Raw genomic sequence first — 19,303 nt, forward strand, 5'->3', positions numbered from 1 at the left:
AGCTATCATTTATAATTTATAGAAGATTTGAATCATGTTTACCAATCGGCTAGTCGGCTAGCCATCAATGCAAATTTAGACTTTTGACATATGACAAATGACATAAAAATGACACATTCACAAAAGCTTGTGTTTTGTTGTGATTTTATGGCTTTCGGCTTGTTTTTAGCCTAAACATTAGAGAAAAATATTTAATTATAATACGTATTCAGTAAATAATGCTAAAATTATAAATAATTAATCATGTTTTATCATGTAAGCAAAATATACACATAATGAACAATTTTAACGCGGCAAACTTAACAAGCTATGTTTCTTGATTTTAGATTTCTCTAGAACACGAAGTTCTTTTGCACCCTAGATACTTTGGGCCCCAGTTGCTAGACACAGTTAAAGAAAAGCTTTATACAGAAGTAGAAGGAACATGTACAGGAAAGTAAGGACATTTATTTGTATGATGAGGTTATGTTTACAAGCAGAGGTTGGTCGGTGTACCAATGTAAAATTATATTTTTTACAGATACGGTTTTGTTATAGCAGTGACAACAATAGATAGTATTGGAGCTGGGCTTATACAACCCGGTCAGGGTTTTGTAGTCTATCCAGTTAAATATAAGGCAATTGTATTTAGACCATTCAAAGGAGAAGTTTTAGACGCGATTGTCACACAAGTTAATAAGGTATTAATCAATAAATTATGTACAATATATTTGTTCTTTTATGCGAATGTTGCTTATAAATTCACAGGTGTGTAGATATTTTAATGTATTTTGGAATTTTTAACATATTTTTCTTTCAGGTTGGAATGTTTGCACAAATAGGACCATTGAGCTGTTTCATTTCTCACCATGTAAGTTAATTTAAATTCTACTTAATAAACTAATAATCCTTGTCTTCTGTGGATTTATAAAAATAATTTAAATATATGAATTATCTTTATGAGGAAACAATGTCTAAAAAATATTGGATACAGATTGAACAACTACCAAAACCTTCATAGAGAGTGGGGTCAAAAAATTATTATTCAAAGTATAAAATCTTTATTTTCAGTCAATACCAGCAGATATGGAGTTCTGTCCCAATGTGAATCCTCCTTGCTATAAAAGTAAACAGGAAGATAATGTCATTCAAGAGGAAGATGTTATCAGATTAAAAATTGTTGGAACCAGGGTCGATGCTACAGGCATTGTGAGTATTCATTATATTATGTCATTTTAATTTTTGTTCCCATATTTTTTGGGTAATAATATTTTGCATGTGCATTTTGTTTTTTATATAATATATCTACACTAATATACTAACATTATAAAGAGGAAAACTTTGTTTGTTTGTTTGATTGTAATGAAAGGAGCTCATAAACTACTGGACCGATTTTGATGACATTTGGCACAGACAATCTTTGGACCTTGAGAAAGAACATAGGCTACCTTTTATTGCGAAATATGTACCACGGGCGAAGCCGGGGCGGACCTCTAGTTATCTATATATATATATAAATAAAAATGAAACCTGTTGGACCGATTTTGATAATTCTTTTTTTATTATTATTATTTTTATTACTTATTGGATTCTACTATGAAGGTCTTATGAAGTACCTTTAACAATTAAATGTATTTTCCTGTTCATTATATAACTTCCTCCTGTTTATGTATTGATAACCTTACACATAAAACACCATTCAATAATTTGTACAATCACGAAATTGAATAAAATTATTGATTTTTTTTTTCAGTTTGCAATCGGGACACTCATGGATGATTATCTAGGATTAGTGACACAATAATTTATAAGATTTATTATATTTAATGATGAAATAAAACATCTTTCATATTTATTGTTTTATTTATTTGGCATTCAAATTGTTGGGACAAATCTATACAGTAAACAAAAATCATCAAAAAAGGTTAAATATTTGGACACAATCAGTCTATTTAGGCAGTATCATGGTGGTTGAAAATCAATTTATTGTTCATATTAGCTTACATCTAACACAAATCTTACAGTGTATATAAATGAGGAAGTGTTAAATATTTATAAGAATTAGTTGTATCTAAGCTGGAAGCTTTAGTTAATAAAAACTAGAAAGATTGAAGAATGCCAAAGTTTGCAAATATAGCATTTTATTTCCATAAATGACAATGAAAATAAGTTGGATGATTTTTCAAATATAATTTATGTACCAGAAAAATATTTTTGTAACAATAACTATCACTGCGAAATTTTCTTTGAATTACACTTATTTGCCATAATATGATTTACAGAATGAAAAGGGAAGTAAAATTCAGTATTTTTGTAATATAACATGATTTGATTTGTGTACTGCTGCATTTAGTCTTGATTAACTTTACATATGATTGATGTAACACTCAGTTACATGATTCAATTAAACTTTACGTTTACATTATATTATCTATTCTATCACTATATACATAAACTAAAAACGTAATTATATTATATAATAATAAAAAAAAATCCAAAGGGATGATCAATTCTTTGGTTCGTCAATTATATACAAATTATAAAAAATACATATGAAATAAATTAAACCTGAACTTTGCTCATACTCGGAACATGGCATCTATATAAATAATACTCAATATGAGATCAAATCAATCCAAGCAGATATCTAAGCACCAATAGGCTAACGAAACTAAAAATAACATTTAGCTTACTTTTAGAATAACCGAAGCATGAATGCTTCAAAACATTTATATGTACTATATATTTTATAATAAAATATTGAGACATAACATTGTGCAATATAGTGTTATAATATTCAAGATAGAAGATATATTTGGAACAATTTAATTACTTTGCAATCACAATAGATTTGCAGTTCGCTCACTGATTATATTATGCAGGCTATGTGCGCTGGCCAGAGGTAGCATTTATCATATTGTAATAAGCCATCGTTTGGCTACATATATGGTTAATTGACGCGCCCAAAATAGATTTTTTTTTAATTTAAATTTGATTCTAAGCAGTCTAAGTATTTTTTTAATTATATTTAGATCCTGGCCAGTTTCACATGCCGCGTTACAAGGCACAAAATAAGACATCAGAATAAAATTATTTCGCAATTGAAAACAGACATATACTATGCTACGTACTCAACAGTACAGGAAGGTTCCACCGAAGCAAGGAGGGTTAACAGTAGGAATTAGCTGATATGAGATTTCTTAGAATTAACAAGTAGTAACTATTTTATAAGATTCATCTACCATGGTTATAACATGAAATATTGTATAGTTTAAATCGTAAGGTTTACAGTGGGTTGGCCTAGTACTAAGGGAAACTGGTGATGTTTGGACCATTCATTAGGAATCCTTAATACAATCAAGTATATTTGAACCTTTTAAATGACAAAATATTTTTCAAACACAGTATTAACGACGACACCGACACCGAAATGTGTTATAAATAAGGGTACATTAATAAACGTAAAACGCTCCAAACATCGCCAGTAGTGACATCTACATACTTAAGCACAGACTAAAAGGGGAGTAAGATTGAAATACAACAACTATCTAACATCCAAACATTCTATCATTCTTAACAATATGATTAAACTGTTCGAATTTTACATACAACACGAATTTTCATTTAATTGTAATAATACTGATATATTTTATTGTAAGGGTCACCGTACCTACATATGACGATAGTAACGCACGTGAGCGTTAGATCGATCCTATGTAACAGACCCTTTAGAAGATAGAGAGAAATGTTTTATTCTATTATTATGTGGGTTTATTGGAAATTTTTGCTTCCCCGTCACCTGGCTACATTAAATCGTCCATCCTGACACTCAAAACCGAACACCACTCGAACCTGTTACCTGTCTCTGAAGTAAATGTGGAAAGAAGACGAGATTTAGCTAACTAATCAATACGAAGACTAGCATTTTTAATATATCTAGCGTAAAATATTAACGTTTAAATGATATACTATATAAACATTTACTTCCCGAACGCGACCGTTAAAGTAATACTATACCGACACTATATCGTGCTCTAAATTATATTAAATCGTGAATATATATTTGAAGAAGCTTTAACTAATGTTTCTAGATTTACATCAATCTTTTCGGCGTGCTCGATGTACTCATTGAGCCTAAAAGATCTTGAGATTCATTGCGAAAAAAAATTTGTATGCGTTCCATCGAATCAAAAATATAAAACGCAGTTACAGAAAAGTCTACAGATAAGCTATTTGGTCGTTTGACCGAACTCGTTCGCAACTGAATGTAATGAACGGAAAGGTCGCGCGTCCCGCCGCACGTTAGCCGCTAACTGTCAGCTGTCAACTGTCAGTTGTCATCTGCTAGCTGTCAGTTGTCATCTGTCAGCTGTCACGTGTGATCTGTCAGGCCCGCTCAGTGCGTGACGTGGAAGCAGTGGCACTAGGCGTGCGGGTGTCAGGAGGCGGGCGGCGCGGCGCCGGCGGGCTGCGGCACGGCCGGGCACACGGGCCCGCGCACAGCTTCTATGTAGTCCTTGATTAGGGTCGCGATCTGGTATGCCTGTGAACGAGATGTTGGTTATAGAATTGATAAATCCACAAATTCTTAAGGTTTTACATAGTCACTAAGGTTTTAATGGACTATCTATCGCACTTTAGATATTGGAAATTTCAATGAAATTATGTATTTAGATACATAAAATGACAACTTCAACCAGTGCACTTTGGGCGCTTTATTTGGCCCATTTGCACTCAAATTTTGCTTGTCCATTAAATTGCAAAATTAATAATAATCTGTTTTTAATTAGGTTTTTGCACTTTCTAATTATTATTCTAATCTTATTTATACTTTTCTCTGTGGTAATAAATATCTTTTTTAATTGTTTTTAATATTGGAAAACAATTTTATTATAAAAAAACAACCATAATCAGACCTGATCAGTGGACAGCACGAGTTTAGCATGCTTCTTGTCCGCTCTAGTGACCAGTAACAGCGCGCGCGGTGCGGGCGACACGGCCAGCAGCTGGTCGTGGTCGTGCGACACGAGCGCAGCACGTGCGCCGCGACGCAACAGAGTTAGACCACGTGCGTCCACCGCTAGCCAGAGGGCTCGCGGCCAGTTTGATGTGAACGATTGCTGTGGGAGATGTTCAGTTGTAATTTAATTAACAAGTATACAGGGTTAGTTTTCAATGACCGGCCAAATTTTCAGAAATGGTTCAGAATCGATAACATTTTAGATCTAATGAAAAAAAAAAATGTTTTTTTTTTAATTAGATTTCATTCCTGTCCGCCACTAAAAAGCGAACGTGTGGACATTACAAAAGCACAATTCAGTTCAACAACCTAGATAGGTAGAAGTTAGCACACACATAAATTTGGCGATGCGCGCACGCACACAAGTGCATTGATTCTGGCGGTGTATACGATTTAGGAAATTTTTAAGACATTTTCAATGCTATAATTTTTATTTTAATTTATTCGACAATGTTTCAAATGTACCCTTGGTTTAATATCTAGATCTTAATTTTAAATTTTGGCTGGTCATTGAAAACTAACCCTGTATGAGTTTGCATTAAAATGAAGAACTAAAGAGTTGGTATTTAAATATAGGTCTACCAGAATCTGATGGCATATTTATATTTAAGAAATATAAGATTTTCATATGGCAATTTTATTTGACAACTATCATAATGGTTGTCAAATTATTTTCTTCTTTGCAATTGTTGAATAATTTTTAGGATTTTGTCTAAAAAATCTTCGAAGATGTCGCAAAAGCCGCTGCGATCACAAGCAAGAGGTGTTGTTTATAATGTGTATATAAAAACATTCGATGAAGAAGGGTCAAACACATCACAATTTTCAATTTTGAATATTTTATTGGTAAATTGGACTTACCCGTTTTGATACTAAAAATTAAAAATATTATAAGTAGGTAACTATAATATTGTTTGTTGATTACAATATAATTTTATGAAAACTTATTACAGGAGTTTCCAATACGGCTATGCGTCAAGTCCAAGCTGTCCAAGTCAATTTTATAATTATTTGTCTGTTAATACTTACGAAAATAAACATAGTTTTCTTTTACTGTTATTTTATTTTATAAAAAAAAATATTAGCATTATCTAGTTTTGATCTGCATTATCCTTACATCCATATTTTTACATGGCATAATGATAATGAATATACAAATATAGGTATGTGTAAATAATAATATTATGTAGTACATAAATAAAAGTAATATGTATATTATACATGTAAGTATGTGCCTACATAATATTAAGTGGATATCTCATTATTAAGTACAGTATTGTTCACTTATGTAATGTGACTAATGATGTTGAGGACAAAATAAAAAATAAGCAGTATCAAGATCGTTCAGTCCATTTTCCCCAGGGTTGCACACTCAAAATTTTGATTTCCCCAATTGCCATCAGATTCTGGTTTACCTATACATACATAAACAACTCAATGATACTCAAAAAATTGTCCAAAGCAAAACTCTGCCTACATGTTTTACGTATAGTTTTTTAAAATGAACGATAAAATTACTACCACTCAATAAGGTGTAAATTTAAATTATATTATATTTTCGACAACTCTAAAATATGATATTTAGTTTTCTGTGTATAAAAAATAAATGTAAATGCTTTATAAAAAATAATACAATAATGTGCGCGGTAATACAAACCATAACATCAAAAATGGTAGCCCTCGCGAGTGGCCACGACGCAGCCAACGTAAGCGCACGCTGCATTGCTGCATGAGGTGGAGTTCCCCTCAAAGCCAGGTGGTGTAATCTCACAGCTGGAGCTGGTAGAGCTGGTACAAGTCGCGCGGGCAGCACAGCACCAGCTGCTGCTGCACACTCCGCACCCCCGCTGCACTCGCCCTTAACAACTTGCGCGTGTAACGCTGCTACCATTACCTGTGAGGGAATAACGATCTTAAGTAGTGCGCGCTAAAGGTCATTTTTCTATGTATATAAGTAGGCAAAATAGGCGCTTGACGTTGTGTTGCGGAAACATGCACGTATTATATTAACATTTGTCGACAAGTATTCCAATAAAGTAAAAGTATACAATTGCTAATCATTTTTGTATCAAAGAATGTACATAATTGAATAAGGTGATTGCTACGATCTGTTCCCAGCCAATGTCCCGCTAGATGGCGCTGAATTCTACATTTCTAGTTTATTTGAGTTTTTGCGTAATTGGAAAAGATTAAGGTCGTAGGAATAGTCATGGCGATTACTGAATATTATATTTTATTTAAATATGTCATATCATTGCCTTAAAATCCACCCAATTCGGTAAAACCATGCGTTTTAACATCTGTCATTGCATACAGGGTCGTTTACACACACAGACGTATACAAAAATGATAAAGATTGAACTCTAGATGGCGTGAATGTAAAACAAGTTTGGCGTGTATGTATTTGAGTAGTTAGTAGCATATTATATTCTGAATTTCTGATCCATGCCTATTCACTCAAAACAACCTAATAACACTAATGATTTGTAACAGTAAATTATTTCAATAGGTAGGTATTTGAACATTTCCCAACAAGACGTAAGAATAATTATTCGTAGGTATACAAGATACAATAACAAATCTAATACACTATTTATTATTTTATTATTTACTAGCGGTCCGCCCCGGCTTCGCCCGTGGTACATGTTTACGTTTTCTCTCCATAAGAAGTAAGAACCATCCTCGTACTTCAAGGAATATAATAAAAAAAGAATTATCGAAATCGGTTCAGCCGTTCTCGAGTTATGCGCTTACCAACACATTTTGCGATTCATTTTTATATTAGACTAGCTTTCCGCCCGCGGCTTCGCCCGCGTTTTCAAAGAAAAACCCGCATAGTTCCCGTTCCCGTGGGATTTCAGGGATAAAACCTAGCCTATGTTACTCGTGGATAATGTAGCTTTCGAATGGTGAAAGAATTTTTCAAATCTGCCAAGTAGTTTCGGAGCCTATTCAATTCATACAAACAAACAAACAAACAAAAAATCAAACCTTTCCTCTTTATAATCTTTGTATAGACTAGCGGTCCGCCCCGGCTTCGCCCGTGGTACATGTTTACGTTTTCTCTACATAAGAACCATCCTCGTACTTCAAGGAATATAATAAAAAAAGAATTATCGAAATCGGTTCAGCCGTTCTCGAGTTATGCGCTTACCAACACATTTTGCGATTCATTTATATATATATAAGATTATGTGAAAATAACCAGGAAGGTGAAAAACATATTTACGAAAACATAGTAACATATGGCTGTCGCTACAATAATTATAATTTCAATTTTATCTTTTTATACCTAGTAGAACTGGCCGACGAATAAAAAAAATCGTATTAGAATACAATATATTACGGAACAAAAAAAGGATTGTAACTAAATTAGGTAGGTATGTTTGTTTCTGGGCGCACCGTTTTCGACGACGCGACGCGACGCGCGACGTAAGCGTATAGGTATAGGTACCTACTTTGCTAAAACAAACTAATAAAATTGTGTGTCTGTCTGAAAATTCGGAAAAGCATATTTTGCAAGTTTGTGATTACTTTGATAGTTTACCGATTTATAATAATTGTAATTGTATAATATATAATTTGCAATGTGGTGAAATTTCATAAAAATCACGGGCCAATTTTTTGTTTTGAATCCCACCGAAAATATAATTGCGTTATTAGAATAATTAATTACTATACCTACCCACGATCAATTATTACAATATAGTCTCAAATGCATACTAGAGAAATATTGCAATTTGATTCAATTAAAATGCATAGCATACAAAAATAAATTCACAACACAAGAAATTCCGCGCGCAAATCATAGCGCGTGTCAATGAAATCAAGAATGTTTTATATCAAGCTGACGCGGACGAGCGACGACGCGACGCCGAACAAAAGTACCTACGACGGACGACCACGCTTCGAGTTGCCAAACACACAGCCAAACAACAATAATGAGTAATAAATTGTTTACAAAAAAAACAAGTTTTCCATTTTTCTGTATGAGTAGACAGAACTTCAAAACGCCACCTGCTACGGTTTATATTATGAACGATGGTTATAAAAATAAAAGTTATATTTGTTGGTGTAAACTATTTTATTGATCAATAATTTTGGAATTTAAAACTGTCAACATTGATTACAATAAAACGCAGTTTTATTTTATTACACTATTGTTTTTTTATCAAAACATGTATTTGAAGTACCATATAATATTATGCTGATCCAAGCATTTTCACTCAAAACTAATATCACTAATGATTTGTAAAAGTAAATTATTTCAATATACATTTCATAACCAACAAGTAAGAATAATTATTATTATTCCTACCTACAACAACAAACCTAAAACACTATTTACTATGGGAAAATAACCAGGAAGGTGAAAAACATTATATTATTATTTACGATTTCGACGCACTCGACTTTTAGTAAAATATAGTAGGTAAACATAATATTATGGTTTTGATTTTTGCTACTAGTATAAGAAAACTGCGTGTTAAAACTACTTGTTTGTCTGTCTGAAAATTCGGAAGTACTTTGGTAGTTTACCGATTTATAATAATATTGTATATATCGTTGTTTAAAAAATATTCAAACACAATAAAATATGATATACTGATTTATCACTGGTTTCAGTGATGAACTGATGAGTCAATGTTAGCCACTATACTTTCGTCATACGTGTGTATGATTGATGTGATTTGCAACGTGGTGATATTTCAGAAAAATCACGGGTCAAATTGTCCCACCGAAAATATAACTGCGTTATAAGAATAACTATACCTACGATAAATTATACATAATACAATATAGTCTCAAATGCATACTAGTGAAATATTTTATTTGAATCAATAAAATAAAAAAAAAATAAAAAATAATAATAATACAAAAATAAATTCACAACACAAGAAAATCCGCGCGCAAATCATAGCGCGTGACAATGAAATCAAGAACTTTCGAGCCGACGCGACGCGGACGACGAAGGAGCCTAACAAAAGTACCTACAATCATAGGCGGCTCGTGACAAAATTGTATGGCCGTGTTCACTTGAAATAAAACAACGAAAATAGGTACCTACAATAGCGTTAGCAGTACAAAAAAAATGAGCACCACATTATAAATGTCTATTTAATATTTATACACTAAAAATTATAGAGTATTTCAAAACGAATTCAATTATTATTTAGCAATAATTAGAAAATCCCCGAATTTGCATTCGTGATCGTATTCATAGTGTTTGTCTACACTAATATTATAAAGAGGAAAACTTTGTTTGTTTGTTTGATTGTAATGAATAGGCTCATAAACTACTGGACATTTTACCAATGTTTGCAAGTTTGTGATTACTTTGATAGTTTACCGATTTATAATAATTGTATACTTATATCATTGTTTAAAAATATTCAAACACGATTTATGGTTTCAGTTTGGTTTCAGTGATGAACTGATGAGTCAATGTTAGCCACAATACTAATCACTTTCGTCATACATGTGTATGAACTATGATTGATGTGATTTGCAATGTGGTGAAATTTCATAAAAATCACGGGCCAATTTTTTGTTTTGAATCCCACCGAAAATACATATATTACTAATTGCGTTATTAGAATAATTAATTACTATACCCACGATCAATTATTACAATTTACAATATAGTCTCAAATGCATACTAGAGAAACATTGCAATTTGAATCAATTAAAATGCATAGCATACAAAAATAAATTCACAACACAAGAAATTCCGCGCGCAAATCATAGCGCGTGTCAATGAAATCAAGAATGTAATTTATATCAAGCCGACGACGACGCCGAACTAAAGTACCTACAGTACCATTTACCTTCAGTGTACAATTCTTCAGTGTACAGTTTACAGACCTACGACGGACGAACAATAATGAGTAATAAATTGTTTACAAAAAAAAACATAGTTTCTAAGGTCATTAGTTTTATTTTATTTTATTGTTATTTTCTTTGAACGATTGGAAATGAAATTACTCAATTTTTACACAGAACTTTGATTTATTAGAATTATGCTCATTATGTATAAGATAACGAACGCGAATGCACGACATCTAGCGCGTCTTATGTCTAAACATCGCCTTTCGTTTAGACATTGACGCGCTAGATCTGTAATAAGTATATAGTCTATGCGCTAGATGTCGTGCTTTATGTCGTGTTTCGCTTGGCAAAAGTCACGCACACTACTGTAGAAGTGTCAAATTTTTCCGGTATTTTACTGTTGTTTTTCTAAGTAAATATTGTAAATTATTGATTAAAAAGGTCGAACGCGCACACATTTCATTATAGAGAAGTGATAAAATGATTAGTTTTAAAGAAATAGTGTCTGTGTTAAGTGTTTAGAGGTAATCAAAAATGTATGGAGGGACGGTCGGAACATCCACCATAATGTACGAATAAATATAATTTATTCGTCCAGTACCCGTACAAATAGTCACATCGAATTTTTTATTATCTGCATTCACATAACTTATGGTACTCATTATTAACTGTATGACACATAACACAACTAAAAACTAGACAGATAAAACATTCGATTTATATTAAATATTGCGAATAGTTTTAATTAAATTCAATTGTATAAACTAAAACAGAACGTAAAGGCTCTAAATTGTGAACCGTTTTATCACGTATTAACTCAACAATTATTTTCACACTTTTTCATATATACTACGTTTATGTGGACAATCAATACATACCGCTTCATCAGTCTCTATAGGTAGGCGATCGTGTCGTACAGCATGCAGCAGCTGATAATAGAGCAGCTCCATTTCAGCCACGCACGCGCTGTGCAACGGACGGTCGCCCAGGAAGAGACGCTTCTTGAATACTAGCCTAAAATTTATAGTTTATTTTTAATACTTAATGTTGTCGTAGATTTGATAAAGCTTTTTAATTTTTTTTTTGTAAATTTGACATGTTTACGTGTAGCTGTTGAAATATTTTCTGTTTTATGTGTGTGCATATCTCACAAATTTGTGAGATATCTAATGTCGCTACGCAATTACAACACATTATAAGCTATCTTAACTATGTAACAAACTTTATTTCTGTGTATGTACAATCATTTAATTCATTCATTCATTCATTCACTTATAACAAATACGTGTGTATAAGTGTGTAGCGATTGTTAACGTATTAGTTTGAGGGCGTGTGTAGCTGTAGAGAGGCGTGGTGTATACGTATGTACACAGCCCTGAGCCGCATACATGAGTGCGAGTCTATTTCTGCACGCAGCATGTGTACGCATTAATACGTATACGTGCTTACCTATGTATTTGTAGCGGTGTAAATGCACGTATGTGTTTGCAGCGGGTGTGTGTGTGTGTGTGTGTCTTTCTGTATACCTGCAAGCAGCAGCAGTAGCGCCAGCTTTCTCCCACCGTGCAAGCACATCACCAACACGTTCCGCCCCGCCCAGTGCTCGCTCGCCCGTACCCGCGGGGGACGAGTTTGCGCACACCTCGTACAGAGCATAACCTGGTAATGTTATAAGAGGGTTAGAAATAGTTCTGTTAGAGTGTTGAATGCAATAAAAACTAAGAATTTTTAATGATAATGCATTGTTATGATTGAACTCCTTATTCGTAGAGTCAGTCAATTAGTATACTTTAGTATTTCGTGGATGCCAAATTTATAATTTGTGATTAAAAAGAGTTGAGTTGAGTTTAAAAAATGCAGCAGAATTCATAATTGCAAACATTTAAATTTCGAGGAGCGCTATGACAAAGATCAAATCACTTGTTTGTAAATATGTATTTTTCCCATAAAAATTTAATCTAAAATATATGTCGACCTTCTAATAGTTTTCTCACCAGTAGCAGTATCAGTCAATCCAATCTTCTCCCTCAACATGGCCACCAGATGGTCAGCAGTAGCTGCTGGTCCAAACACTAGCCCATGTTGCTTGCCATCCAATAGTAGCACACGCACGTGCATCGGTCGGCGTGCGCCTGCGCATAGCAGTTCCTCCTTGGAAGGTGCGGTTAGACGCCGCGGTACTTGGGCTATGCTTAGTGCCACCTGGTTGGAGGGAAATGTTTTAGGTGGAAAAATTGTAAAAATAGGGTTTTTGCGAGAACTTAAAAGAATATACTTCTTCTAACTGTACTGAAATATTAAGAGTAGTTTGGTAGTTTATCGCATCTTTATTTCTTCGTGATAATGAAATATATGGGATAGCATTATGCCTTGGACAACATTAAACTTTTTAACTATAAGTTAATTTTATATAACTAGCCTTAATTGTAGAATTAGTCACAACCTATGGGCACATTAAGGGATAATAAAATATAGAAATAACAATTTTATGTTTAGACAATGTTTGATGTGTTAAAATTATGACTATACGACAATAAAGTCGAATGCAAAAAATTATAATTTTTTTTTCTAATAAATAAATAACGAACCTGTTCAGCACGTCTCGCGAACTTTCCCTCCTCGCCCGTGTGTAGGGCTGCGGCTCGGTACCGTAAATGGGCTAATAACAAGCGGCGCAGGGGCTTCGCGGGCGGTAGGGCTGCGCCCACCGCCGCGCACAGCAGCGCCCAGTGCCGGGCGGACACCCGTGAGCTGGGCTCCGGGTGCTCCGTTGTCTGTGATGGGATACAATGTGTAAGTTAATCTGGATAAAAACTACATAATGTTGTGTTTGATGTAAGATATTTTATTTTTTATTTTATTTTATTTAATTAATTAATTAAATAAAATAAAATAATTAATTAAATAATTAAATATTTTTGCAATCGTTCGCTGTATTTATGTAAATTCCTTTTCTTTTATAACATCTATGCCTGCAAAATGTAATAATTTCAAATTAACTTTTCTAGAATTTATTCGATTTTGAAAAGTAAACTTTATATTTTACCTCATTGTATTGTATTTATATTATTTACTAAATTGCTTGTTTGTCAAACTCTAAGGTCAAACTATATTCTAAGATTAAAGAGAAACAATTCTGTGGCTGCTGACGCTGCTGTTGCTGGCCAGTTGCTGCTGCTGCCTCACCTGCTTGATGAGCTGCATGTACAGCTCGGTGAGCAGCGTGTCCTTCTGCAGACAGCGCTGCAGCAGCGCCTGCGCGAGCGCCACGCGGTCGTCGCTGTCGCTCTCGTGGCTGCTGACGCTGCTGTTGCTGGCCAGTTGCTGCTGCTGCCTCACCTGCTTGATGAGCTGCATGTACAGCTCGGTGAGCAGCGTGTCCTTCTGCAGACAGCGCTGCAGCAGCGCCTGCGCGAGCGCCACGCGGTCGTCGCTGTCGCTCTCGTGGCTGCTGACGCTGCTGTTGCTGGCCAGTTGCTGCTGCTGCCTCACCTGCTTGATGAGCTGCATGTACAGCTCGGTGAGCAGCGTGTCCTTCTGCAGACAGCGCTGCAGCAGCGCCTGCGCGAGCGCCACGCGGTCGTCGCTGTCGCTCTCGTGGCTGCTGACGCTGCTGTTGCTGGCCAGTTGCTGCTGCTGCCTCACCTGCTTGATGAGCTGCATGTACAGCTCGGTGAGCAGCGTGTCCTTCTGCAGACAGCGCTGCAGCAGCGCCTGCGCGAGCGCCACGCGGTCGTCGCTGTCGCTCTCGTGGCTGCTGACGCTGCTGTTGCTGGCCAGTTGCTGCTGCTGCCTCACCTGCTTGATGAGCTGCATGTACAGCTCGGTGAGCAGCGTGTCCTTCTGCAGACAGCGCTGCAGCAGCGCCTGCGCGAGCGCCACGCGGTCGTCGCTGTCGCTCTCGTGGCTGCTGACGCTGCTGTTGCTGGCCAGTTGCTGCTGCTGCCTCACCTGCTTGATGAGCTGCATGTACAGCTCGGTGAGCAGCGTGTCCTTCTGCAGACAGCGCTGCAGCAGCGCCTGCGCGAGCGCCACGCGGTCGTCGCTGTCGCTCTCGTGGCTGCTGACGCTGCTGTTGCTGGCCAGGTTGCTGCTGCTGCCCTCGTTGCTGCTCAGACCGGCGTGGCTCATTATGTCCTAAAACGTAATTAGAGTTGTAATATGAATCTAACCACCAGTTCTATATGATATGAAAATAATTTAAACACAACACAAAGTTTTAACACATTGCCGATATAATTGGATATCAAGACACTGTTTAACTAGTTGACAATACAATCGAACCTTAAATATCTGCATAGCAGCGACTTCCTCAGCCTCATTGAGCTTGGTCAGCGAGTGGGGTAGACTCCGCGCCCAGCACCAGTACGCGGCGGGGAAGCCCTTGTAGCACTCGCCTTGGGATTCCGCGGAGAGGTCCAAGCGCACACGCTCGAGACGGTGCTTGCTTAGTCTGCGGATGAGTTAGTTAGTTGGTATTTTTGGTGGAGAATAATTATATTACAAAGTTTCACTTATTGATTGAAAGAGTGAAAAGGATGTATTATTTAGTACAATGTCAACATAAATACAATTCATAATAATATAATGCAACTTTATTGCTGAATAAAATTGTCTCCTGTAAGGACAATATACAGGGTGGAAGGTTAAGATGGGGCATGAAGGGCAGGTACCTTAACCGTTGCAGCTACATGAAAACGTTCTTAGGAGACTATCCTTAAATTCTTGAGAAATTTTAATCTGCATTCACAGATTTTTGAAAAAATGTACGGTCAGCACGGAAATCGGCAGTTTTCAAAAAAAAATTTTTTGATGCCAATCGATCCAGTTTCTCATGGGGATCAAAACACTCTAAAAGACCAACTGAGGTATGAGTACTAGAAAAGTCAGAAATCGCGAAAAACTATTTTCATTCATGAACAAGTAAAAAGACAAAGGCACAGCAGCATAACATGCCAGCGACGTGGGGCGTGAGCGGGCGGTGGCTGGCAGCTCGTGCTCGAGATGAAAAATTATTTAAATTTGCTTGCTCCAAATGCTACCGCCATGGTTGATTAGTCCAAGCATTGCAATCTGGGGACTATGCACGCAGAGTTGCATTTTGCAGATGGTTACGGGGCAAATTTAGTAGAGATAATGATTTTATGAATAACATTTTATGGACGGATGAATCCAATTTCTCAAATAACGGTATGTACAACCGAAGAAACCATCATTACTGGTCCACTGAAAATCCCCTGAGATTCCGGGAAACACATAACCAAATCCGATTCTCATTTAATTGTTGGTGTGGAGTAAGGTCCAATCAAGTGGTAGTGGTACAGATTTACGAAGGCACCCTGAACTCCGAAATCTACAACAACACCATTTTGAAAAATCTTGAGGATGTATTAGACGATTTACCACTGTCAGAATTGCGAAAAATTTATTTTCAGCAAGATGGTGCTCCACCACTCACAACAGTCGTCAAACGCGCTCATACCTAAATGAACAATTTGGGGCACAATGGGGCACACATGGTCCCATAGAGTGGCCGCCCCGTAGCCCCGACTTGACACCTCTAGATTTTTTCATCTGGGGTTATATGTAAAGAATGAAATTTATAAAAGATCATACAACAATGCTCAAGAACTAAAAGATTCACTTTCTGCAATACTTTACGGAATTCACCCAAAAAAAGTTGTCGGCTGCTACGCGCTCACTAGTAAAACGAACAAACCTATGTTTACGTCAAAACGGTGACCACTTTGAGCATCTCATATCATAAGTTTTATGTAAATTATTTCAGAAATTCTGGAATTATCACCACTTTAAATGTTGTTTTTTGTTATTATTTTGTTATTTTTTATTTTCTTTGACAACCGTTTAATTAAATTAATGTTTCTTCTTATTATCAGTATGTGTTTTAATAATCAGAAACAAAAAATATTGAAGCCTGAAAATCTCTTTTGAGTTTTCTATTAGCGCATCTTTTGTTGAATCACTTATTTTCTTAGTGAATGTGTGGAAATAGTTTTACACGATTTCTGACTTTTCTAGTACTCATACCTCAGTTGGTCGAGTGTTTTGATCCCCATGAGAAACTGGATCGATTGGCATTGTACGGTTTACGTATTACATCGAAAGTGGACTGTATTTAGGTCGCTATAAATGCTGCTAATGATGATATTATGATAAAGGACAACTGGGAACACTTTAATGGCTGCTAATAATTATATATGATTTACGCGGATTCGAGCGGATAGAGCACTCGGGCGCTGCTATGGGTGAACTGCGCTTTTCGGCCGGCTCGGCCGTCGCACGATAATACTGCTGAGGCAGCTTGACCTCATTTACGTTATTGCTCAATTATTGTAATATGCAATGTAACTATGGATAATAAGTAATTTAAAATAAGATATTTGTTCGCTGCTCGAACATGCTCCCGAGGCCCACAGAAGATATATATTAATTTTTTATAAGTCTTGGAATGTTTATAATGCTTAGAGATTATATTTCCACCACTGAGTCACTTATTATAGCAGAGCGTTTGTTAGCTATTGGCGATGTCGACCTATCGCTCCTTTTAAAACGCGCGCTTGCCCATCGTTTGAGTCTGTTTTGTTCACATGACGCTACTTCACTGATACACTCTCCCCGCTCGGGTAAGGGAGACGCACGAACACTAGTAACACTTTTTTGATGCATGCACACACTAGAATCGACACACTCTTGGGGTATTGTCCGAGACTGAATAGTTTGTTGCTAATTGATAGTTGCTGATTGCTAGATGCTGATTGCTGAATGCTCGATGCCAATTGCTGGTCGCTTAATGCTGATTGCTAGATGCTTGATGCTAGATGCTAGATGCCAGGTGCTAGATGCTAGATGCTAGGTGCTAGATGCTAATTGCTGGTTGCTAGATGCTAGATGCTAGATGCCTTTTGCAGTTCACGGATGCTGATTGCTACTTGCTGTACGCTGGTCGCTGAATGATGATTGCTGATTGCTACTTGCTGTATGCTGGTCGCTGATAGATAATTGCTAATTCTGCTATTCTGTTAATTTCTATCCCGCTCGAATGCTGCTGCTAGATATTCTGGTAGGGGTTTTGCTGCTGGCTGGCTGTACTTTGCTCGGGGCGATATACGTGGCGACACGTGGAGCTGACGCAAGCTCTTTTATAGCTTGAAAATGCTGGATTTTGTCTCGTAAAAATGCTAATTTTGGCTGCTGTTGAATAATATGCTGCTTGCTTGTTGCTAGTATGCTAGTTATAAGATCATATGCTGAATAAATATCACGGGGGAAGAAGGGACACGTGGATTTCCGGTTCCACGTCACACTTTACACTCGCGACGCGGCACACTTTTTATAGATACGGTAATCCGGCTCGAAAATGTACGGTTTACGTATTACATCGAAAGTGGACTGTATTTAGGTCGCTATAAATGCTGCTAATGATGATATTATGATAAAGGACAACTGGGAACACTTTAATGGCTGCTAATAATTATATATGATTTACGCGGATTCGAGCGGATAGAGCACTCGGGCGCTGCTATGGGTGAACTGCGCTTTTCGGCCGGCTCGGCCGTCGCACGATAATACTGCTGAGGCAGCTTGACCTCATTTACGTTATTGCTCAATTATTGTAATATGCAATGTAACTATGGATAATAAGTAATTTAAAATAAGATATTTGTTCGCTGCTCGAACAGGCATCAAAAAAATTTTTTTTGAAAACTGCCGATTTCTTTGCTGACCGTACATTTTTTCAAAAATCTGTGAATGCAGATTAAAATTTCTCAATAATTTAGGGATAGTCTCCTAAGAACGTTTTCATGTAGCTACAACGGTTAAGGTACCTGCCCTTCATGCCCCATCTTAACCTTCCATCCTGTATAATAACAATACAGTTTTTTCAGTCCTACGACTCCTATTGTTTTAGAAGAAAATATTTTTGAGGATTGCTACGAATTGATTTTTATAAAAAAATCAGTTCGTATCACATAGATTTAAACTGGAATATCACGTAACTTTTTTACCCGTGCTTCACATGACAGCCGCTACGTACGAGCACATGTAAAAAATTAAAAAAACTACCTTCTGAGCGTATTCCTCAAGAATCCTCCCGCGGAGAGATCAGGCGGTCTTCTCAATAGACCACAGTCAACCAAAGCCCGTCTAGCAGACCGCAATGCGGCCGCCAGTCGGGTACGTTCACTCGCCGGTGCCGCACGTCTTGGTGGCTCTTCTGAAAGGCTATTTGCAAGGGTTGGACTATATGCCGCCATTAACCATGCTGCTTCTTGCTTCTGAGCGCATTCGAGTACTATGCACCTGGAAAAGAAGATTTTATTAAGTTACATGTAGAATAAGAAATTGTTGTATGTCGAACGGGAAATAACTGAGGTGAAAAAGATCTGTTCATTGCTTCGTTAAATTAGGACAAAAAGTGTCTTTTTCTTGGTGTGTCTCATAATATTTAGTGAC

General features: G+C 36.4%; 2 protein-coding genes across 2 annotated transcripts in view; one reads left to right on the top strand and one right to left on the bottom strand.

Annotated features, from left to right (window-relative positions):
• The first annotated feature begins 117 nt into the window (after positions 1 to 117).
• Positions 118 to 1,830, top strand: LOC123699983 (DNA-directed RNA polymerase II subunit RPB7). The gene is made up of 6 exons (XM_045647051.1): positions 118 to 255; positions 327 to 436; positions 521 to 680; positions 800 to 850; positions 1,051 to 1,188; positions 1,733 to 1,830. The coding sequence occupies exons 1-6, from the start codon at positions 244 to 246 to the stop codon at positions 1,781 to 1,783; spliced, it is 522 nt and encodes a 173-aa protein (XP_045503007.1). The 5' UTR covers positions 118 to 243; the 3' UTR covers positions 1,784 to 1,830.
• Positions 1,824 to 19,303, bottom strand: part of LOC123699985 (myosin-I heavy chain) — an 89,226-nt gene continuing 71,746 nt past the window's right edge. Inside the window, exons 31-40 of the mRNA XM_045647053.1 lie at positions 18,914 to 19,150; positions 15,113 to 15,281; positions 14,015 to 14,965; positions 13,417 to 13,602; positions 12,823 to 13,030; positions 12,355 to 12,487; positions 11,707 to 11,842; positions 6,657 to 6,893; positions 4,896 to 5,099; positions 1,824 to 4,522 (exon numbers count right to left, since the gene is read on the bottom strand). Coding sequence (XP_045503009.1) covers positions 4,418 to 4,522; positions 4,896 to 5,099; positions 6,657 to 6,893; positions 11,707 to 11,842; positions 12,355 to 12,487; positions 12,823 to 13,030; positions 13,417 to 13,602; positions 14,015 to 14,965; positions 15,113 to 15,281; positions 18,914 to 19,150 — 2,566 coding nt within the window. The 3' untranslated portion in view covers positions 1,824 to 4,417. The remainder of the gene's footprint in view (positions 4,523 to 4,895; positions 5,100 to 6,656; positions 6,894 to 11,706; positions 11,843 to 12,354; positions 12,488 to 12,822; positions 13,031 to 13,416; positions 13,603 to 14,014; positions 14,966 to 15,112; positions 15,282 to 18,913; positions 19,151 to 19,303) is intronic.

This window comes from Colias croceus, chromosome 18 (assembly GCF_905220415.1).
Source record: "Colias croceus chromosome 18, ilColCroc2.1".
Taxonomy (NCBI): domain Eukaryota; kingdom Metazoa; phylum Arthropoda; class Insecta; order Lepidoptera; family Pieridae; genus Colias; species Colias croceus.